This window comes from Anopheles stephensi, chromosome 3 (assembly GCF_013141755.1).
Source record: "Anopheles stephensi strain Indian chromosome 3, UCI_ANSTEP_V1.0, whole genome shotgun sequence".
Taxonomy (NCBI): Eukaryota; Metazoa; Arthropoda; class Insecta; order Diptera; family Culicidae; genus Anopheles; species Anopheles stephensi.
Window position 1 is genome coordinate 60,529,860 of NC_050203.1, and position 24,502 is coordinate 60,554,361.

At 47.1% G+C, this 24,502-nt stretch overlaps 1 protein-coding gene across 4 annotated transcripts in view; it reads left to right on the forward strand.

The window, feature by feature from the left end:
- The first annotated feature begins 1,081 nt into the window (after positions 1-1,081).
- The window catches only part of LOC118513545 (frizzled-4), a 41,564-nt gene continuing 18,143 nt past the window's right edge, over positions 1,082-24,502 (forward strand). The window contains exons 1-2 of one of the 4 annotated variants that reach the window (XM_036059427.1): positions 1,082-1,678; positions 3,408-5,224. In XM_036059427.1, the coding sequence (XP_035915320.1) occupies positions 4,308-5,224 (917 nt within the window). In that variant the 5' untranslated portion in view covers positions 1,082-1,678; positions 3,408-4,307. Of the gene's footprint in view, positions 1,679-2,090; positions 2,199-3,407; positions 5,225-24,502 lie in introns of those variants that run through there. The other 3 variants (XM_036059431.1, XM_036059430.1, XM_036059429.1) reach the window with 3 other exon arrangements.

Genomic DNA, 24,502 nt, shown 5'->3' on the forward strand with positions numbered 1-24,502 from the left:
CCTCTTTTGGGGCACATTTGGCGGGCGTAGCCGAGGCCCATTTCTATGTGTACGGGAAAGGGCTGTCGGAACCGGGAGTGGCAGGTGGGTGAGTGAGTGAACCATCTTATGCTGGATATCTCTCGTGGTTCGCGATCGTGCCCCTCTTTGCTAGACGATTTCGACTTCCACTGTGCGCACGTGAGAGAGTGCGATTTGTTATTTGATTTCGTTTGGAGAATTCTCCAAAAGAGGTAGAAGAGGGGGTAGAGCATGACAGCGGTAGAACAAGGTCTTCAGTTCTGGAAAGAATCTTAAGCAGCTCATTTCTCACCGAACGAGCGTTTCTCGATTCGGACACACGGGAGGATCGATTGGGTCGGGCGAAAGATGTTTGAGCAGAGTGTTGTGTTTCTTCTCTCTAAAGGTTTTTTTCTTCTTTATTTTCTTGCCACGAGTAGTAAAGCAAACTCGATTATGGCCATCCCTGGCTGAATCATGATTTCGAATGAAAGCGTGCATAAGTATCGCAATTAAAACATTTTTCTTATGCTAAGTAGGTGCCTTGTTTGCAAAATAAAAAGGGTATGTTTTGGAGAGAGCATAAATCATCGAGGTATGCGTGATAAAGAGAGAAAAAAAGGTTGAGAAAGAGAGAGAATGGTGCGTACGCATACTTTTTATACAGTGGGTGATTCGTGTGGAGTAGTTGGACAGATCTAGCAAGTAGCACAATGTAGTCGAATTTTTGTTCAAATGTTTGCAAAAATTGTTGAAAAACTGTGACGAGCAAACTATAAGTACTATTAATAAAAATAATAAAAAACAGTTAATTTTTTGAAGCTCTGTTGTTCTCAAGTAACATTTAGGTATAAAGTAACATAAACATAAAGAATCTTAGGCTTCTCGTTTCGAAGGTCTTTTACCTAATTTATCCAAACAAAACAAAATCATTTCTTTATATGAGGAAACGATTCAGATGAGATAATGAGGGATTTTTCGTGGCCCTTTAGCATTGGAGTTTCACTTGGAGTTCGGAGTAAAAACTAGGGATAAATGTTAGAGAAGAAGAAAAATATTCTACGCTACTACCACTTTGTAACCGGGATATTCTACTAGGCCACCCTGGATATGTTAACTCAACTTTTTAAAATTTAAATTATTCTACAATCTTGTAGACTAATCGTATTTCCTGTTCAAAAATGCTTGTTACGACTTTGCTATTTTTGAGATAAAGAGCAGTTAAGAAATCGATGTATAAAATTTGTGTATGAAAAATATGTATCTTATTCCACTAACTGTTGGTCAAGATATGCAAGTCTTTAAAAAGAAAAATCAGCAATACGGCCAGACCGTTCTTTATGAATAAAAAAAAAAGAAAAATCTTAAAATTATTTAGCAATCCAATTCCCAAGAATGCTTCTCATCATTTGTCCCACAGTGCGCTCCGTATGCTCTCGCTCACCGGAGCGAACGCACGTAGGAATTTTGCTCCCATCCGGAAACCACTCCGGCGAGAGCGACCAGCAGGTTCAACGTCTTCGGCTCGAGATAAATTTCTCAGTTTTTTCACGAAAGACTTGCATGTCGGTGGGAGTTTTGTGCGCGCCCTCGTGTTGCCTTCGAATTCGGTGCGCGCGGTTTAGTTGCGTACTAAACGTTGCGTTTTTAGGTCTCTAGTGTTGTGCTTAAAAAAATTGTAAGTAATTTACTGCAATCGATAGGTTACGAGCGTGTGCGGAAACAGTACCTTTATTGGAACATTGTGAAATCAAACCGCAGCAAGTCACAACACTATCGATCAGATCACAGGTGGATTAATATGGTGGATGAGTTGCCGGTGGATGGCAATCCGTATCTTGTCCTCGCGTGCGGTTATCAACTGATACTGGAATGTGTGCTGAAGCTTTGAACACACATAAACGCTAAAGCTCTTGTCGTGTTTAATCCCATCAACGCGGTACAATGATACAAGTGAAGTAATCTCATTCTACTCAACCTATCTAAGCGATTTCAAGCGTGATGTTCGATCGTCAGACAAAACAAATTCAGTTCACAGATCTGTGCGAAGGCAAAAAGGTGTGAATTTGTGCAGTGTCATTAAAACAGGGGGCCTGCAGAATATCTTCAACCCCGGGCGAGGAACGACGTCACGGAAACACGGAATGGCATGAACACCGGAGCAACTACGCGCTGTGCGGATGGCACACAGACAGAAGGTGCCACCGATACAGCGGGCAGTAACGTGGGGGATGTTATCGTTGTTATCAGGTGTCAATGGTGGTTTGAATCCAGACCACCCTACGGTCTCATGTTACCGTGTTTTTTTTGGCGTGCCCTGAGCAGTGAAACGTCAGCCAGTTGTACCGTGCTTCCAAAGTGCGTAGCGTACTTGTTGCTCGCTTTCAGTTCAGAATCATTGGCCGATCGAAGGTCCGGGGTTCGATGTGTGGGTGCTCAAATATTGTTTCAGTTTGTGGCGGTGACGGAATGTTTTTCCTCTCGGGTGCGCTCACTCTGTGCGCCTACTGCCGCCCCGGGTACGTGTCGGCAGATGGTTTCTGCAGTATTTACTTATTTGTTACAACCGCCGCCGCCGCCATTCGGCTAACGGCACAAACAGTCGCGCAGTGCGTTGTTTATGTTGGGGGTTTGTTTCTCACCCAGCGTGCACCACACATCCACACATGTTCTGGCGTGGTTTTCCATCTCAGAACGCATGGGATCGAGATTCGTCTCATTCGTTGTCTCACTTGCTCTAACCGGACTAACACAAACACGCACCAAAATACACCACATTGCTTTGGTGAGCAGGCGTGATGAGCGTGAGACTGTGCGGTGAATCTGCTCGCCGTCTCACCCCTGGATGCTGGAAATTAAAATCAGATGGTTTTAATTTTTGCGCCAGATTGACCGGGCTGGGTTTTTGGGGGTGTCCGCTATGTTTGGTTCGTGTGAGTTTACTCATTCAACACGAAAATATGAGAAGAAAAACACACCGCCAGCGACGACTTGCGTTTTCACGCGCGCCCCATCTCCGGTGTGATTGCGCCGCAGAGTACGTGTTCGGTGCAAAAATAAACATGAGACCGGTTCGATCCGCACACATATACGATCGTGGTTGTTGTGCATTTTTCCACCTACGCCACGCGGATGCTGCGTGGAGAGTTATACCGCTGTGCATGAGCAAGATGGAGATGAAGATCGGAAAAATCAGGCCAGTGTTGAGTGATGATTTATTTTTAATTAGACGCGCGAATATGCCCGACAACCAGCTCAACCATGTGTGTGTCTGTGAGTGTTTTGTTTTAGGGAGTGTTTGTTTCTTTTTTTGAGATTTTTGTACATGGTTGGCCCCTTGCTTTCGGTTCGGTGATGTTCAATATCGAGTTATGAGGCATACACTGAGTCGGGTTTTGTATTTACAGGTTTACATATCTGGGGCGGAGAGTGTGCTTGAACGAAACAGGTGGTTCAAATCAAACGAAATGGTCAAAAGGTTAAAGTGTGCAAAATTTTTCACAAGTTTTGTTTTTTGAAGTGTAAAAAACCTCTATAAACAACATCTCAGATCAACAAGATCACGATCGTATCGAGTGAGACGTGAGCTGAGGGTGAGCTGAGCTGAGTGAGCCAATGAGCTGAGCAAGAAGCGCGAAACAAAGTGTAAACAGAGAAGCGTAAAACTCACTGCAAGAACGGCGGTGGAACAAAACAGGGTCCGAACGAGAAAACGGGTTCACGAACGTTAAAAGAAACACGTTCAGACGCTCCATTCCGTTGTCTGTTGTTTGGCTGCCCGTTGTTAAAAGTGGTCCCGCAGGATGATGATGCGATTGGTAACGAGAGGAAAGAGAAGACCATCATAAAACATCCCGAAACCCCGGCCGTCTCGGGGATTGCTGGGCAAGCGAGGGGAAACGCTCGTCGATCGTGGTTGTCGAGAGTTTTTGGGTGGAAAATAACTGGGTCCGACTGGAAAGACTCGACGCGTAAAAGCAGCGCGCCAACGACACTAACGAGTCCCTCGTGAAGGTTAGCGGGATTCGGACTGACCCATCTTCGTAAATCGTTTCAGCGCTGAGGGTACGAAACTAGCGGGAACCCCTAACGTTAAGACGGGGTACGCCATTATGGAGCTGTTTGGGTGAATTATCCGCAGTACGCAGGGAAATGCAATTGCCAGTGAAGCAGTGGTCGCTTGAAAATACGGTGAAATATTTGTGGACATAGTGTAAACAATTAAAAATAAACCCCGCGGTGTGATAAGAGTGCAAACTGAAGCAGCTTCGGCAGGTGTGACGAAGACGAGCGAAAACAAAAGCAAAATGGTCAAAATGGCAGTGCTGCCAAGAGTGTGTTTAGTGATCTCGAGTTATCTGCTGCTGGCAGCTGCGCCTGCCTTCGGCACCAATTCTGATTTCTCCAGCCAAAGGACTTGCGAACCGATCCGGATCGAGCTGTGCCGGGGCATTGGCTACAATGAAACGTCCCTGCCAAACATCGTCGGCCATGAGCTACAGTCGGATGCAAACTTTACGCTCCAGACGTTCTTTCCACTGATCCAGTTCGGTTGCAGCAAGCAGCTAAAGTTCTTTCTGTGTGCCACCTACGTGCCGATGTGTACGCCCAAGGTATCGATGCCGATCGGCCCGTGTCGAAGTCTGTGCAACACGGTGAAGAATCGGTGTCACCCAATCCTGCAGGGGTTTGGATTTCCGTGGCCTTCGGCACTGGACTGCAATCGGTTCCCGGAGGAGAACAACCACGAGCACATGTGCATGCAGGGGCCGGGTGAACCGGCCGAAGGTGAGGTGCTCGTATCGGATCGCCCATCCTGCCAGGGCCTGCAGCGTTCGAACCTGTACGTCCAGCTGAACCGATCCGGCCGGTGTGCGCCACTGTGCGAGGCGGACATTATGTTCGAGCAGAACGAGAAACACTTTGCCGAGGTGTGGCTTACGTCGTGGAGTGTGGCCGCCCTAGGGACGGCGATCGTGGCTACACTGTGCCTCATCCTGTCTACCAAGCGGTGGGACAAGAGCCTGATGCCGCTCGTCATTAGCCACTGCTTGGTGACGGTCGGGTGGGCCGTGCGGTGGTTGGCTGGACGCAACGCAACGGCCTGCGGTTACGATCCGCAACTTCCGGGCGTTGCCCTGCTGCTCACGGACGGCCTGTCGACGGCACCGTGTGCGGCCACGTTCCTGTTGCGGTACTACTTCGGCCTGTCGGCAGCTGTTCGGTAAGTGCGAGAAACTGTTTACAATTATACCACGCAACCGGAAAGGGTATCGGAGGCAATTATCTGTTCAGTTTGGTTAGTGCTGCTGCGGGGCGAAGTGGACTAACCAGACACGATTGCGCCCCGAAGCGGCCGTACGCTGTGGTGGTGATGGTACACCATTTGCCGGCGTGAACCGTTCGCCACACATTCTAGCGCTAACGGAGTACGCAAGCTTACAGTCAATTATGAGTTTTGCATGGGTTCATAACCTTACCAATTTTGGTGGACGTCCCCCCGGGGGACGGGTAACATCATTTCCCAAATTGGACAACTGTCAGTTAGGGGTAATAGCGCTCCGGGGAAATCATTACAAACCCCCGAGATATACACCGGTTCCTGGAAGAGGTGCATCTCTTCGAGTCTCGCCAAGTTGTGCAGTAGCGGCAAGCTGGGACCGATGCCAGTCAGATGTTTCCAGGAACTCGTACAGCTTGTAGCCGTTCTGATGCGGATAAGGTTTCTTTCGGATGCGGGTTCTATGCACGGTCGGCTACCTGCGAAGATCTTCATGGTCGTTGGAAGACGAGCTACTGGAATCTATGGGCAAACGATCGATTTTATGACTGCTGCTGCTGAATCGTTTTTAGCTTCTGATTTTTGTTGTGTTGTTGTTGGATGCTGCCGGTGTCCTGCGGTGGTCTTTATTTACTTGTGTTGTTAGAGATTATGTGTGGAGTTTTATGGAGGTTAGAGAATTGGTTTTCATCCAATTCCTAAAAAAAAACTGTACAAGGGACAAACGTATCGTTATTCCACAGACCATTCCAGGCAGATCACACTAACGCTAATGTACTACAGTTATACCAAAATTGGGCCCCATTATTTGTTTTCCATATCTCCACGAGGTAATTATTGCTCTAGAAATTTGCCTAATCTTCTGCCAAAATTACCAGCACCAGATCAACGGATATAATCAGCATAATCTATCGGATGAATATCCCCAAAAAAGGCCTACCGATCTTCGAGGCTCCACAAATGATCAACAAAAACCCAATTAACTCCGCAATCCAAACACCGGCAATCAAATGCAAACCGTGTCGATATGGCGGGACCTTACTGTTTCTGTGTGCGGGGGGGGGGGGGGGTTAGGGATGTACTCCACCTCCCAACCCTGCCGTGCCTATCGTTTTGCTAAATACATCCGATTTGTGATTGCTGTGGGCGCTGGAGTTGATGCCCACGGTTTCGCGGAAAAGCCACTCAATTACATTGTGATTACATGTGTCCGTGGGTGAGAGGAAGCGAAGGGGATCAATGATCGGACTAATTTCGGTCGATTTCGGTGCTTTCCGTTCCGTTCCGGGAGTGGGTGGAACCGGTCTCATTAGGAGGTAAATTTGGACGTCTGATTACGTGCGGTAATCGTGTGAGCCATGGTTCGATCGGTCGATCGAATCGATCGCTGTGATTTCTAGTAGCCGGGAGAAAGGAAATCGATCACACGGGATCGAACTACGATCGAGGCCGCTGGGAAGTGACCAGACGGGGGGAAAGCACCGGAGGCTCGCTACCGTAGTTATATGCAATTTGGCTCATGAAAAGTGAGCTCTGCTGTGTGGTAGTGGGAACCCACGGGGTAGCAATTTGTTGTTCAAACAAACACAAAATTGAGTCGATGACGGGGGTGAGGCTTAGAATCGGACTGACTGTACGAGGCTACGGTCCAGCAAGGGATAATTGTACACTTCCTCATAAACAAGCTGATCGATGGTGAATTCTTAAATTATGGAAAAACCCCCCGCTTATCCGAATGTTGGTGCCTGCTCCGGGCCGGATTGGGCCCGGGAACAGATGAGGCCGAACGTAATTGATAGATCCTTGTGCAAGCTTCTCATTAGCGAACGTTGAAGCGCGAGCCAAGAAACCAAGAACGACCGACCGACGGCGCTCGGTGCCCCGGCCTGAAGGAGGCTCCATTAATCGAGCTTTCTAACAAGCTTGTGGATCGATCGGTCTTTCGGCGTTGTGTGTCGGCCGGGTCCCGGTACGATGACGGTGGCCCCGTCTTGGTGGTGGTGTGCCGTGGGACGGGTTGGTGGTTGTTTCCTCCCATGTCTATGTTTCCTTTCCTTCTTGATTCTTACCATTCGATCGTGCAACATATCAGCGTACGATCGGCGCACACAAACACACGCACACCCAGAACACGCGCACCTTCCCAATTTCTTTGTGCGATAATCATCTTCTCATCAAGGTTCGGGTCTGTCGGGAAACGAGGGCTCAATTCAAACCGCTGATGTATGAGCCTTATCCAACGTTTTTGGGCTCGTAAAAGCAACAGATCTTTTCCCGATTTCGATCGTTGTTTTCCTTCGACTTCATTGCGCTTGTGAACCGTCCACACCTCGGGTGGGTGCTCGGACCTGCCGGGAATACTAATAATCGGCGGCCGGGGCTTCAACCGGGCGCGATGGTTCAATCAGATTCTACGGTGGGCTTCGGCAGAGAGAGAGAAAAACAACCACCAACACAAGCACGCAATTGATTGAAGGGCTGGTGGACGGTGCGTACGTGATGTGATTTCGGTTCCTGTTGCTTGTTGGCCGGCTGATGTGAAGTGCCTCGGTAAATAGTTGTCCAGAGTGTGTTTTTTTGTCCGTGCGCCTTTCATGTGGTCCGATCGATGCGAAAAATCGAACACCGGTATGCCGGATCGGCTGTTGGACAGCGCTTCATGGCGGTAACATTAGGAATGCTCAATCGATCGCCATAAAAACAAGATTCGCTTTCTGTTTAACAAGTAGTTTTGGGTTGGTGATGTTATGAAATCTTAATGAAATAAGAGATGCCAACGTTGCTCGTTTCCGCTACCATCAAAAACAAAAACCGACCAACATGCGTGTGAAAATAAATCGCACACAACAAAAAACCTTTGATACTAGGTTCTAGGTTCTACCAAGAGTCGTTAGATTAACGAGCAAAATCAGTTCATCCGGAAGGTTAGAGGACGTGATTAATTTTCACCACCCAACCCAACTGTCTCACACACTCGTTAAACGACAGGATGATCATTTACCTCCTAACGATCAGCATCAACCCTTCCAGGGGTTCGGGATCGTTTTACGACAGCTTTTTTTGTCCCCTTCCCTGTTAGTTCTTATTGTTGCCACTCCACTGCTTTTCCCGGGTTTTTACACGTACTCGTAATTAAGCGACCCTCAAGAACGGGCGAGGAGGACGAAACAAAAAAAAATATATATACACTGGCGACACGAAATTATGCGCCTAGAACGGTCGATAAATTATGTTAATTTACGTCCATCGTTCCTGTCCGACGCCGCGCAAGGGAGGACACCGCTCGACGCGCCGGTGTCTTCCGCTTCGACCACTATTTACTTTCGGACATGCCAGTTTGGCTTGACCGGTTCGCGAACGATGCGCGAAGGATGTGGATGAAGTATTGGATGAAAGTGCGGCCGAGGTTCATGTTGACATTCTCTTTTAAAAGATCTCCACTGACTGTAAATCACGACGTGAGGAAAATTGTATGTCACCACTTTTACGATCATTAGTTATTCGCTCGGAGGTTTTTTTTTTCCTTTTCGCAATCCCATATGCCTCCGGACAGTTTAATGGAACGAAAGGTGGGTTGGGGGGCCTCCGGTGACGAAATCGTTCCTTATGCCATTCGGCGGTGGTGTCAGGTTTCATCAATTCCCGAAAATCAAAGTCCCATAAAGTGTCATCACAATCGCCAGAACATCGCTATCCACGTCCCCGCGATACATGCTTTTCTTTCGGCATGGCTGTCACTCGCGACGAACGCGGAGAAGTTTCCCGGCCGGTGGAGCTGAGCTGGTGGTGATCGTGAGGGAAATAATTTATTTGATAGATTTATGAACATTTAGCGGCACCATTTGCGGTGCTCGGCGTTTTTGTTTTGGTGACATTCACAGCAACGCCAGCACACGGGGCAGGTTAGTGGCGGCGATTCTACGATTAAGAATGACATTTGGAATGTGCACCGGGTGGATGTGCCCGGAACTGCCGAAAGTTGATCCGAAAGAATATACAAGATAGCACAATCGATCGCACGTGATCGTATTTGTGACCGAGCGCGTGTTTGTGTGTGTGGAAGTGAGGAGCACAGAAAACTGTCGTCTTGAGCCATTAAATTCTTCGCTCGTTAAGGTTTGCGATTGAAAACATGTGATTGAATATTTTTAATGTCTCTTCTTTGTCTATTTTGTTGGCTTTTTTGTAGGTTTTTATTATTATTTTGAACAGTAATATCTTTTTCACGTATTGTAGGAGTTGAGTTTACATTCCTTGAGATATGTGTTCGCGCTTCAAAGCACTGAAACACAAAAAGACGATAAAAACTTAAGCGCCAAAACGATTATGGGTTCCGGTAACCTCATAATCATGTATTAGCTTTCGAATGTTCGAATGAAGCAGCTCTGGCCTTAGGAAACGAATCCTCAAGTTGTCATTACCCACAAAAAAGCATCTGCCAAAAAACATATTTGGTTTGCTCTTCTCTTCCCGATAGCGGCAACTAGCTGTTCTGTGGTGCCTGTTTGCCTGCCTGCTTGCTTGCTTGCCTGCTTGTGTAGTGGCTCCTTTCCAATTAAATATACGCATCAGTCGTCCCTTTTTTCTTCAAGACGACGGAATCAACCGACATGTGCAGGAAGAGAAACTCCGTTCCGTTCTTGCCGCCTCCTCATTCTTATGCACCATCGTTTCTAACTCATTTCTCGTGAGTTGCGTTGGTTTTGTTTTTCCAACAACCTTTTTTTTTTCTTCATTCGTACATTTAAATGTTCCTATTTAGCGTTGGACAAATATTGAAGCGAACGCATCCCGCAGAGCCTTCGCCTGATGAGGTTTTAAATTAGAATAAATAAAGTATAATTTGTTCATATGGAGTTTTTCGGAGTTCTGTTTGCCATGCTTCTCGTCATTTCCCTTTCCTCATCACTGGAAGGAAATTTGATACTTTTGCGTTGTTGGCCCGACGAATCCTTCGCCTCAAGCCAGATGGACTTGGGGCTGGCGGATCTCAAGTGTGATGTTCGTAGCGTCTGTCGTCGGTATGGTCGTCGTCGTTGCTCCGGAACCGGAAGCCATTCGGTTCCTTGGAAGTTGGCATAAATAATCACCTCACATGTGCTGGCACCGTCTCCACTCGCGCCTTCCCTTCAGGAGGGTTTTAAATTAGCTTAAATGAAGTGAGAATTTTGATTGTCGATAGGAGAACAGCAGGGTTTTCCGCTGGTGTGTGTGTGTCTCGGGTGCGCTTCACGCTTCGCTGTCACCGCAATGGGGCGCGATAAGGATCAAGTGTTGGAAACCCGGAGGCGGCCTCTCTATCGTTCCGTCATCCTCAACATGATTATTATTCGTCGCTGGCATGTTGGGCGTCGTGGTGGACATATGGGCGCTGGAACTGCAATTCAAACGTTTTCATCTGTTTCGTATTAATCAAAGCGGCACGGTGTTGGAGTTGGTTGATGGGGCTTTAAAAAATAGTTTCATTAAGTGCAGTTCGGTTCCCATAGATATCGTCATTCTTGTGGAGTTCTTCGGCACAGTCAAACCAAACACCGCACAAACCATCGGTTGTTGAACTTCACTCACTGTGGAGCTCATTTGTAGCTGAAAGGAGTGGCTTTTTGCAGAGTTTTCACCACTTTGAACTGCTAATCTTCTAGTGCAGTGTAATACGTGCAGTATACAGGCATCTAATAGGATCTTTCTCGTCGATCGCTTCTTGCATCTTACTTCATCACTTTTCTACGTCCTACACCTATACTCGCTTGCACACCACCAATTATAGTTCAATGTACACGCTGGCGTACGTACGAGAAGGAAAGCAAGCACCGATTTGCCAAAAAGATGCGTTTCGTACGGAGGAAAACGGCTTGAACTCTCGGAATGGGGGCCTCCATGAGCGGGTTTGCTAACGAGCGGAGCACAACCACCGTTTGGTGAGACAGAGTGTATTTATCGTCCTGCTCATCCCACTCACCCCGCCAGGCCGCCCCCCGGTCAGGGTGGGTGAAATTTGAATCATTACGAAAACAACCACACCATAATTGCCAACTCGTTGCGAGTCTGACGAGAAGTGGCGGCTCCGAAGTTTCGATGGCCGGCCTCATCGAGTTGCGGCCATGATGGATGGCGTGCTGCGCCCGAGAGATGTGGCGCTTTACATCGCCGAGTGTTCGGTTCGGCTGTGGCCCACTTGGACTTGGCTCATGGAAGTGATTGGAAGTTGAGGTTTCGGCCAGTGCGGGCTTGGAGTCAATAGGAGTCTGAATTGTTGTGCCGGGAGGTTTGAAGATGTGGATGGGCGAATGTATGGGTAGCGACCGGGTGGCGAAAGCAAACCAATCAATCGCTCTCATTCATTGTGCTTCGAAGATATGTTTGGTGGCACGTAGAGAATGGGTTGGCGATCGAACGTCACGACATCAGTTGAGGAGTTGTGGAGAATTAAAGTGAGATTTGAAATGAAATAGATGAAGTGCGATTTTTTACAGCTAGCTGATCTTTATCAGATTATCTCACTCATTGTCTATGAAGGTCCTAAGAAGCTATTTTTAAGAGCATTATAGACATAGCATAAAGCATAATATAGACTCATACTGACTTTTTAGTCTTAAGGATAAGAATTTACATATTCCAGGATGGAAAGGTTGAGAGTTAATACATTCCTAATTCCAAGAAAGAGTTTAATATAGTTTCTCCACTGTGTCCATTCGCGGGACTAGCAAGTACCGTGACGCAAACCAGTTTACAGTGCCTCTCATTGTTCCACTCGCACTCGATCATTATCAACTTTCCGCGTAATGTTATGCCGCCTCGTGTAGCTTCGGGCACAGCATAATCATTGCGATCATAATTAGCTAGCGGCCGTTGCAGCTTCATGTTCCAAGATAGCGTCCCCAACGGAACCGAAGATTTGGAGATCTCGGACAACCGGATCGTGTTGCTGACCCGAGTCTCGACGATCGCTCTTACCAGCTCGTTCGCCTGTGGTTAGTGTGCAGCCTGTGAAAAGTGTATTTGTGAAAAGCCTTCTTATTTACAATTTCCCTACATTCATCCCGCCTCCATCCTCCCATCGGTCTTGTGGAGCCTGAGCCGCACGCTACTTCTTGTGGAGATGATGGCTGGGAAACAGGCTGTTTGCTAGAGGCTGGTGTTGCTTGTTGGGTCCGATCTTCCGGTGCGCTGCTACCACCGGACACACGGGTGTTGTGTAGCTGCCTATTGACATAGATGCAGAATTCGATTTCTGTACAAACAAGGCCTCGCTAGGCCACACCACGTAACGGGTGCTGAAAGGGTGAACAGTGTTTAGTCAGGCCCCGGGTAAGGCCCCATTATGTGCTGGGTTACTTTTGTACCAAAACACGCAGCGAAAGCACGCTACCGGTCTCTACGTGTTGGTCTCGCCACCGGACCCCCGGATGCTTTCGTTACTGGTGCCGACGCTACTGATCAATATTTGAGTAATTGGTCAAATATGTACCTTACCCGAGTTATGGGATGGCGCGGACCACGACCGATAATGGGACACTCGGTGGCTCGGTTAGAGTTCGCAGGGTGAAATGGCCGTTCTCTGTTTGCATCCGGGAAGCGGTTTGTCGCTTGTCGTTTAAATCGTTTGTATTGTGTTAAGGGGTGTCGCCCATAAAAGCATGTTACACACCGTCGCGTAGTGGGAAAAGTAGGTAATGAAACACCGGAACTTCTTCCTTTACATTAAGCCTGTTCGACATGGTTTAGCTCGTGTAAACTGTGTCGAACAGGGCGGCTAGCAGAAGCAGTAGCAGCAGCGGCAGCTCAAAAAGAGTTCTATAAGGTTCTGTTTCATTTCTATTTGAGCTTCAAAAACTCGAACCTCTTCCCCGTTACTGCTTGCCTGTTTGAAGTGGAAAGAAAACATTGGCCTGGGGGTACTGAAGGACCCTCGTGGCAATAATTTACCGGGTTAACTCAATACCAACGCAGTGGGAAAGATGATAAATCATCTTCCATCCAAAAGACGCTCGTTAATTGCTTGTTAGCTAAAGCGGAATATTGCCGAAAAAAAAATCGCTCCCAAGTCTCAAGCACGCCTGCAGCGATCAAAGGTAGTGTCCGTTGAAGCGAAACTTGTGCGACCGAGTTCGGCAGCCAGCAGGGACTATTCGCAACACCCGTTTACTGCACCAAATTCAATCACTGTACGATGCAGATCATAAAACCTTCGAAAAGGTCGTACACGGTAAGCTCGGGCGAATGGGGTAGGTTATAAACGACGGCCGGTTCCGGACCATAGCCATCGGCAGGGAGCCGTTACGGGCTCGTTTCCGTGCGCTTCTTTCTCTATTTTTAATCGGAGTGTAGCGAAGTGCTGAGGTGGAGTTTTACAACCCACTCTTTCTCTGGATGATCTCGCTATTTTGAGCCTTCTGTACGTGCAGGTTAGCGTAGTACCATAGTACCACGATCACACAAAGACACACACTAGCATTCGCTCGCTAATTGCACGTGCTAGTGATGGGGAGGGAGCAACCCCCGGGGCCAGGATCGTGTCCCTGTCCGGTGGCATGTTTGAAGAGGGTCGACGACACAGTAACTCAGCAATAAAAGGCAAAACGGCACCGCGAAAAGAATATCTGATAACTTGCTTGCTTGCGGCAGAACACGCTGAAAGGCCGTAGAAAAAGTGATGGCGGCGATGATGATGATGATGGTGATGATGATTGCCTTGATCGACAACTATCAGCGAACGATCGAGCGTTCCGATGTAGTGCGGTGTAGCGCAAAAACTTGCACCTTCGGAAACCGGAGGGTTTCGCCCAAGTGTCGTGAAGTTGTGTTTGACGGATGACTCTCGTTATGCATGAACGAGAGTAATCGTAGCCAATCGGGCCAAACTGGCTGGAAATAATGTGCCAAGGTTGTAAGCGTCCCGGACGACGTTGAGGGCTTTCGTTCCACCCCTTGTGGTTGCTTCTTCTTGCGAGGGCACGTTTCTTACGCGTCTTGTTCGACGGCGTAGAAGAGCTGGCATAAGACAGCCAAGACCTACTAGGTGTTATTGCTGCCGATTCGTCGGACAAGATTTACTGTTCCGTTTTCTTCCTTTGCATGTCTTGTGTGTCCTCGAACTCCAGTGAAGTCCCTGGTACGGCTAGTATCGTATTACCCCCTGTAGGCACCTTTCCACGCAGACTTTACACAACACGCGAATGGGCGTACAGATGGCTGTGAGTTGGTGAGTGCTTGCGGTTTATAAGTGTAGCTCTTACCCTCCCGAGGCCAGAGTACGTATAAGTACCGGACTTGTTAACGTGTAAAAATTTTGCCAGCTTCCTGTGCCACCCCGTTCGGTTGGGGTAGACCGAAACGGGTTAAAGAACTACCATGTGTTTAGCCGATATCGTGAGTTTGTAGCTATTTGTTGGTGTGTATTTCGTTTGCATATCAAGCTCCGTTGACCAGCCTTGAAAAGCGAAGCCTTATCGAGCGGGTGTTATAAACCTTGTGCACGCCTGCTTACCCTTTTCCGATTGAGCGCAGAGAACAACTGACAGTGGACACCGGCCGTTCCATGCTGCCCGTTGACACCTTCCGTGTGCTCGGGACTGAGGCTTCTTCCTCGTGACGCAATTGCAGGGAAGCCTCAGTTGCGTTCCCGTACGGCGACGCACTGTCGGCAGCCCTAAGCTCCGGTGTTAGGTTCCGGTATGGCAGGGTAGGCTTCCAATGTGAAGTCTATCATATCTCCGGCTTCGGACGGGAGTTAGCTTGCGCTATTGCGTCCGGATAATTTGTCCGGATTAAGGGTAAGAGGGTAAAGCACGACAAACATCCAAAGCAGGGGACTTTGCTCGTCGGTTTCTCTGTTTTTTTGGTCCGGTGAACCTAATCCATCCACAGTGTCCAGTTGTGTTGGGGCGGGTCGAGGTCAAGAAGGGACAGGAAGGAAGAATAGAGCACAGCATGTTCCTTACAGGGGGTTGAAGACGACGCAAGCTCAAATCTTCCAACTGAGCTCCATAGAATTGGGCAGGTAGTTTTGCACAAAAAAGGGACCAGAAAAAAACACAAAAGCACGGCCCTTTGAACTGCATGTCTGCAGGACTTAGTCGGATTTTTGTTTGTTTTATTGACCCGAGCCAACAATGCACGCCAAGTGTCATAAGATGGGATGAGCGGTTCGTGGAAGTGGAAAACAAATCGTTCTTACCCACTGCCGTACGGTTTGACTTTTCAGTGTGTTCAGTGTTTAATGCGCCTGTGCGTCCCTTGTTGTCGAGACCTTCAAAGAAGACCGAGAGACCGCTAGGAAATTCTATGCCCAAATATTGAATTCTACGTGCGGAAAAAAATAAAAGGCCCAATCCCAATCGGGAAAATATTGTTTTGCAAATCGGAAAACGGACGAAAGGAAGCCGGCACGGTACCAAAAAAGGATCCTCGCCGAACCAGGAAACGCAAACACGCGAATGCTCGTGCGCACGCCTTCCTGGCCCAACAGATAAGATACAATTTCGGTAATGTTCGGCGAGTCAAACCATTTTCGGATGATGGGTTTTTTTATCACAACGTTTGTATCCTTCCGTGAATGAGAAACAAAACGCATAAGGAACGCTGCCAGTGGAAATGGTGGAGAGAAAACAAAATTCCTTCACATTGAAACGAGCCAAATACCGATCTCGAGTTGTGGATATGGGTCTGGCAGGCAAAGGAAGCAAACGAAGAAAAAAAAAAACACTAACCCCGGGAACCATGCGGTGGCTCGCATTGCCTTGCTTTCGCCCTGGCCCTGTCAGCAGCAGCGGGAGAACAAGAAAAAGGCGGCCCAAGACGTAATTGACTAACGAGCCGAAAGGAAGGGAGGAAAACATAAATATCAACCGGGACAGTCAAACATGGCCGGCGTTGAATGCTGTGTCTTCGAGTATCGAGTTTTCTTTGCCACCTCGTCTCGACCGGCTCGGTGTCTAAAGGAGCTTCATTCCATCTTTCTTGTACCGTTACCGTTTGGGATTGTATGCGGATCGACCAGCACCATCACACATGCTGGTGCGTTGAGGGAGTGAAGACAATTGCAAAGAATCTGGATCTGGTGAAAATAGAGCCCTACTGCAAGTAAAAGTCTTGCTAGAAATGGTAGACCAGCAGTGGTAGATCACTGTTTTGGATCAAAAATTCTTCGAAGGTCTGCCAACATCCCGAACCATTCTATTTCGGGCATCTCACTGTTTATTCGTACAGGACAGTAGCAACAGCCAGCGCCCTGCCGAGCAAAAACAAGGGTGGACAAATGTAGCGTTTCGTTTGCGGAAAATCTTGTGATCCGGTATGCCCACGGTAAACAACAACGCCCAACCGAACCGACTTTCAGTTACACGATCCTGGCATAAACAAAGCATCAACTTGTCAAACTCCATCCCGAAGGGAACGGGAACGTCTGGAAAATGGCAAAACCGATTCGATCGTCGATCGTCAATGGAAGTGTCATGCACGGTTGGACATTCCGTTGCGTCTGCGGGTTGTACCAATTTGCATGTTTGATTGATCTTTGCTCCGTTCGCTGTTCGGTGTACGGTGGGTGAAATGCAGTTTCGCTGTTTCGAGCGATGCGCCTAATGCATCTTTAATGCATTGCACGATTTATTGGTACGTGGGTAGAGAAATGGACGATGGGGTACCCATAAATCAATCAGCTTACTTGCTGCTTCTCTCGCCGAACGGGTTTCCCAAAGCTAATTTTTCATCGACAGCGCTTCAACAGCGTGACTCCGGTTCAAGCCTTCTGTTTGATGATTTAGTATGGCTTTTGTGTCTTTTACGGCATTCGATTCGATGAGCTGGTTTTGTCGCTTTTGTGGGAGAAATTTGTGTAAAGTTTTGTGACAGAAAATGTGGGATTGCTTAGAATAAATTAATGGAAAAGTGGGCGATAAATCGTGGCTGAGTGTTTTGTCGTCGATTTATAAATAAATTTTACTTTGTTGAATTTTTGATGACGACAAATTGATCTCATAAAAAAAATCAACTATACATTTCCATTACCGTATGCGCATTGCCTAACCACTAGGCGCACACAAGCTTCGTTCTGCTTGTTGTAATACATATTTCATGATGATCGACAAAATAAATTATTTTTAAGCTAGAGACATTTTTATTCAATTGAAGATCAAATAAAATAAGCGCAAAACGCAAAGTAATTTATCGCGCAAACAACACTTTCCCTGTGGGGAGCGAAGCTGATGAAATATTAATCCTAAAATCTACATGTAACGATCCGGCTGTCAGTGTCAGCCAAATCTGACCGCTAACTGACGGCAGCTTTAAAATAAACTGCGTGCCATTTTAGCATTTGCAATCGTACTGCTCCACACGCAACTCTCACTCGGGATCACAGATCAGAGAATGCCATCATGCAAACGGTGCAACGAGCCGATCGTAATCCGTGGCGAACCTGGGCGTATCGATCGATGGTATTTTTAATAAAGAGAAAAAGCTGGAATAATGTCAAGGCAGGCAAAAAAAAAAAAGGTCAAGAATGTCGAAGGTGGTAATGGGATGGTGAAAAATGTGGTGCAGCCAGAAAAATCCCCCCCCCCCCCTCCATTTCCTTTCGGACGCAGTGCATCCAGGTGGAAATAATCCGGCAGTTGTTGGTTTTAACACTTTCGAAAATGTGTCAAAAAAAGCTCCTTCCTCTTGCATTCCTCTTGCATACAGATTGGAAAACGTACCTCGATTTTGGTTTCTGCTGCACGCTTGTGGTAGTTTTATGTTTTTATTTCATTTCTCTCTTTTTTTTGCACTCGTGTTTGCACGTAACTCTTACGCCTTCATCCGGTTTTCGGTGTTTGCGTTGCGTTGTTGCTTTGTGGTGATTTTGTTTTTTACGCTTCTTAAACTGCATTTTGCCATCGGCTTCAGCCTCGGTCCTCCTCATCCCGTTTGGCGTAATCTTTATGGGCGACTTTCGTAGCGCTTTCGGTCGACACCTTCGAGTCGAAACCCCGTGCGAAAACAAGCGAAACGAGACAAGAATATCTCGCCCATGGGAAGGAAGCAGGGGTTTGTGGTATGCATGTGGGGAGATAAAAATATAGGTTGTTTTGCTAAAGGCTGTGGGCCTCGATGTTGACGCATGCCCGAAGGGAGATCGAGGTGGTAAAGGGATGATTTGCTTTCTGGGGTGTCAGATTGGATTTCAGGCACGCTAAGCAGCCTGAACCCGCAGCGCTTTCCACCGTACAACCTGGGCGGTAGAATTCGTCCGTCCGACCGACCGCTCCCAATCTAAAGGCGAGCCAGATCAGAAGAACCCCTCACTGCACGTCCTGCCTGTCCCCGAAGAACAACGACCGCGAACAGCGAACGTAGGAAGAAATGTCGAAAGGCTTGTTGAGAATAATTACATTCCAAGTCCGCGGACCCCATTCACTCGTTTGCCTCGTCGAGGGGGCCCTGGCGAGAGTGGCTGGGCCTGCAAGATGGCCGGCGCGCAAACCAGCATCCATTATTATTCTGGAACGAACAACAGACATCAACAGGTAACGCCCCTTTGCGGTCCGGCACGGCACGTCCCCCATTGCTCCGTAACGAGCTGTCTGTCCGTCCCGAAGTCACGAATGCCTTTATTCGGTCGCTGGCAGAAGATTGCTTTTATAGGAAAATTATTCCTCTCCGTGTATGATAATTTCCGATCCGGGCTCGTTCACGGTCCTCCGCACGGTTCAGTTTGTTCGTTTACACAGCGGGCGCACAGCCGCGATTGTTTGCGGAAAGCATCTGGGACCGGTTGGGTGACACGGATGGGAGTGGAAAACGCTGATTGTGGGAAGATTTACATTTCACGATCGAGCCCGATCGAGAGTTTATCGATTTTGAACCATTTTTATTCGGCAAATCAATGGGAAGGAGAAGAACAGGGGAGTTGAGGAAATATGTAGATCGTTAGTCGTTGGAAAAGATCATTCGAAAGAGGAAAGATTTGGTTAGTCCAGGTGGGATTGATTATCATTTGTTGTTCTTTGTTCAGTGTAATCATAAGGAAAGAGACCTTAGAATTCTTGTTGAACGACTGGATTGATGTCCCTTGTAATTGAGGTGTTTCACGATTCGGTCGAGGATGTACCTACAATTTCTTGAACATCATATACTAAATAGAAACATCAGTCGCCAACTTTTAAGCCGCATCAGATCATATCCTTTAAATAAAAAAGCCTCATCAGCGTAAGGAAACGGCATAGCTTGACATTATAAACCATCGAATACCCCGCCCCATCCTCTCGTCCCAGGAAGACGAGACCCTCGCTAGCAGCAACGTGACTCCCTCTGGGCATCAGATAAGCGATGCGGTTGAGAGCGAAATATTTTGACAGCCTCCGGTTTTTTGTATAACACTCGTGCTCATCAATCCAACCAATATTTCGGGGAGGTCGTCGTCGACGCCGATCGATGAAAAGAGCTTGAACGGGCCGATTTGGCACCGCATTTTTCCATCCTACGCGCATACGAATTCTGCACGCGAAGGATGAGCTCCTCGCGATGCTTTGCTACGGTTGGTTCCTTGTCGAATGAGGTAGAGTCTGCCATAAAATGGTGAGGATGATGGTAGATTAGTGGACCGGCTCTTCTCACTGTAGTATGTCGCGCGTTGCTGTATGTGTTTCCCCTTTTTTGTCTCGATTTCTTATTGAGACAGACCGTGCCGTCGTTCACCTTGCACTGATCTAAAGTTGATAGGCCTATACACCGTGTGGGAAGAGGTGAAGGCTGCGGTGGCGAGCGGGAGATGGAATACTCAAAAAGCAATTCGAATTCGTCCATTCCGGAGGCTTTTCCTGCCGTCGCCATTCCCCTCTCCAGGCGCACCATAAATTGATCCACGATGGGGTCATAAATTTTAATTAATAAAAATAAATGCGGAATAAAATCTACAAAATAAAGCGATTAAGATTTTGAACGATTTCCCCATGCGTGCGACGTGGTGGAGGTGCGTGGACGTCGGTAAGGGAGGAATCCGCTTTCCGTGTGTGTGTGTGTTGCTATTATTGATTTGATGCCTTCGTTCGGTCCGTATTCCCGCGGACAGATCGATTGGTGGATGGTTTACGCGGCCTGTTTAAATTTCGCCTGCAGCAACGATCGGAGGATCGGCCCATCCCCGGATGGTCTTTGTGGAGGTGTTTTGATTGAATAATGCAGTCACGAGGGTTAGGCTATCGTTACGATCGATAGGACGATGGCGTTGATCGTGTTGTTTAGTTGTTGATTTTGTTGTTGTTGATGATTGCTCGCTCTCTTTCTTTCTTCAACCCTCCTTTGAATTTCAAGTCGAAATCAATAAACGACTAACGGACGGAAGATCACCCCAATTTCGCTTCAGATGGGGTATAATAAAATCAAAACGGTTCCAAGACGAGGTCCAATTTGGAACTCCAAAAAAGTTAACGAGCTGCCGTGTTGTGGGATTTTTGGGAGAGGGTAACAGGGAGGATTTTGCACGAAACCCTGCACCATGATTGACGATTGATTGGGTTGTGTGTTTGTGTGATGTCTGTTTTATTCATCTTGATTAGAGCTGAACGTCCTATTTATGTTGCGATTTAAATGTCAGCTTTGTTTTTTTAGTTAGTAGCTTAATGAGTTGACGATGTCTTGAAAAATTTGGCCGATTTGCTGGACTTTCCCAGTTGAGGTCCTTTATTCTAGCGATCCACCCATCGATCTGTCTTCTTGTGTATGTCTTTTACTGTAAGCTCATTGGCTCGTTAAGAAACTGAAGATTCTGAAGCACATTCTGATATTATAGATTTCGTGTAAGACTTTAGCATATACCAGAAGCTAATGAGAAAACCTGGCTAGTGGTTATCGATCGATTTAACATTGGCCCTAACTCTAAAGAAGATCATTGATCTAAAAAAGATAGGCATTAATAAACAAAATTCCTAGTCAAAGTCGTCAATTTCTACCTCAGCGTATCATCCAAACACGTGTTCGCACATTTAAATGGCAAATTAGTGCACAAACTGTTGTGCAATAAAAATACTCTTACAATCCTAAAATAACAGCAGACGGGGTTGTTTTTTTGTTCTAGATCAACCCTGCTCAATATTGACTTTTACCCACGTATCTCCTTCGCAGCGCTTGAGTTAACACTCTAAAAGCTTCCCGGCACACCAGCTGCCCAGATCGGCATGCTAATCTTACTAACCTAAATAGAATAATGTGACAAATCTATTCCAGCGTGCTGCAAACGGTATCGAGCACGGGCACGGCACGTTATCAGGTCTAAGCCGCGATTATAGTTTAGGAAGCGTGTTGAGAGGCGACAAGTTAATCTTGGTTATGAAACAACTTAATAAAACAGCACCGGAATGAACCATTCCGTCGAAAAGTTGCTCACATTTCTTGTAAGATACAGGGGAACGAAATGAAACTGGACCGTTCCGAGCTCTTCACGTGCATTATAACTTCGTGACAGAAGCAAAAAAATAAAAAATAGTTAAAAAAGGGTATATTAACCAACGGCCAAAAGCGTTGTAGAGAAAACGAAATAACAATCTCAACCACATTCTCGCTGTACGTGAGTGAAAAAAAATGCACGGCCTACAAACACACGGCACAACAACAGGAGTGTGTAGAGAATTTAATTTCCACTTTATCAGGCAACAATTTGTCATCTTTGACAGCCGGCGAACCGATACGGCGGTTTTCGGATGTTTGGTTGACCGAAGGAACAACGGCAACCCTTCAAACGAGTTTGGGGTACGCACGGGTAGTAGGGTGAAATGAACCCTGCCAAGACGTTGACGTTGGTAGATGGCGGCTAGCCGAAAACTAGCTCCAGCGAACATGGATGACCCCGCTCCCTGTGTAGCAATCAAACGATCGAAAGATAGGCGAGGTGTTGGCAGTACAGCTGTCCAGCTTGAACAATCTAGCCGCCAACAGGACGTGTGTCTCTCAATCCACGGCACAATCGATCAGTGTAAATAAGCAACATATTCTAGGAACGGGTCACACAAAACGGGGCGGCTGGTCGAGACTGGCTGGTGGAGTTGGAGTTTCCCTCAGCTTTGTCGATCACCCATCGATTCAGGCGCAGACACACACGCGCGTACGCTGACATACATAAACACACTTCAAACCAATCAGCCACGTTGATAAATGATGTCTCGTCATCGAGCCATCTTAAAGATGGGAAGAAAAATAGCCGCAGTTTTTCAGCCGACAACCGGACGTTAGAATCTCGGCCCGGTCAACACAGCTTGAAGAGAAGGCGAGTGAAGCAGCAACAAACAAAAAACAAGCTGTACTCTCTATGCTTGTGGACGATCGGCGGTGGTCAATCGATGCGCGAAGAAGGTTAATTGACCCTCGCGATAGACCCAGCATATATTCCGAGTGGCGCAAGATCGTGTAGATCGGGAGTTTTCCTTCTGCGCGAAGGTGAGCAACACACCTCGTTCGCTTAATCGTTGGGGAGTTGCTCGAAGTACTTCATCCCCGATCGTTCTTCCTCCAAAACGGTAGAATAACGTACGATCATTCGTTTGCGGAGAGACATAAGGGGAAAAAAAGAACTTATTAATCATTGCTTTCAACATTTTTGACAAACGAAGTCCAAAATATCCAACGCGTTCGCATCGTAACGATGGCAACTCGTTCCTCCAATCCTTTTGCCTATCGCGTTCGATAGCGTATCGTCTAGATGCAATCAACACGACCTAGGCACCATTTATCATTTCCATCTGATACGTTCCTTGGTGCGGCTGACGATCTCGTTTCGGCTTGCCGTTTGCCGGCACAAAACGAATCCTAATCGTTTTCGGAATCTCTCCATCGCCACACGGAAACTGTCAAAATTGAGTCGGCCCAAGTCCAATCGAGGTTCGGTCGGGTTGAAATGGGTGCTGTGTGGTGTGACCGGTTTTTCCTTCTGTCAGGTCCAGCAAAGGAAGCAGTATCTTTTCATCTCTCGAATGTTTCCATTATTTATTGCAGGGCAAAGCGCAAAAGTGATCTGTTGTGTGTTTGTAATATTCTTCCAATCATGATCACGAAGGAAAAGTCTCCAATTACTCAATTCTTGTCGTTTTGCTAGAAAAGACAACCAAATGTCCCGCTTTTTTTCTCATCACTTTAAGCTGCAAGACTTCTTGAGTCATACTCTTAACGGCTTGCTCACCACTAGTTACATCCATTAACGATCCTTTAATCACCTTCCCGATGGTGAGCAATGGATTAATCCTGATGTAATTATTTGATAGCAGCGTTTGGGGCCGACCATTTTAATTAAACTCTTGCGATCCATTTTGCGGCGTCCGATAAAAAAGCGGTGGAGGAAAGGGCGATTGACACATCGTTAAAACAAATTCGTTACCGGGCGCAACGCTCGTTGAACTTGCCGCCTGGGTCTGGGTGTTGGGGTGATGTTAAAAATTAATCAGCTAATAAATAATGGTGCCCTTTGAAGCCGGGGTCGGGTTCGAACCAGCGTGCAATAATTTATAAGCAAACCAATCAAGCGGCGATGAAAGCGGAAAGAGATGATCGGTGGTTTTGGCCATATTTTTTGGCTAAAAAATTGGGCAATCATTAGTTTTGGAAAACAGGGGGGCTAGGTGGTGAAAATGGCGTGGAGAGCATGGAAGGTATCACATCCCTGCTTCGAGATGTGAAGTTTAATTACTGTACGATTTATTTAAGGGGAAAGTCGTCTTTACCGATTAATCTGGGGGAAAGTTTGATGGTATGAATTTTCTTTCGATTTTATAAGGCAATTTTACTGAGTTCTAAAGGATCACGACACGTATATTCATCTTAAACATCTACAACTACTCCTTGTTTTGACAGATGTCAAAACCCGTAAATAAAACAGTCTCGTGACGCAATACATGAAATGGCAGTTGAAGTCCCAGATAATAGATCCTCACGACCCCGAAAAGTGAGCTGAAAATTGCTAAGAAAATAGGCAAACTATAACTTTCCTCACAACGTTGTCACGTTCAACCATCGGCGCACACCAACTAGCCATGGAAAGGTCAAAGCCGCAAGCAAAACAAGCACCAGACACGGCGACCACCGAAAACCGTCAGCACACACTACCGGGGCCCTGTCATAATCCGTTGCGGCGTGTCGTTAATCGCACCATTTTATCTGGCATATTTTAATTAAATCTCGGTCTCGGTCTTTCTGCCGGACGGCTTCCATCACCACCCTTCCCTTCTAGAAACCGTGGCAAACGCTGGTTGACGT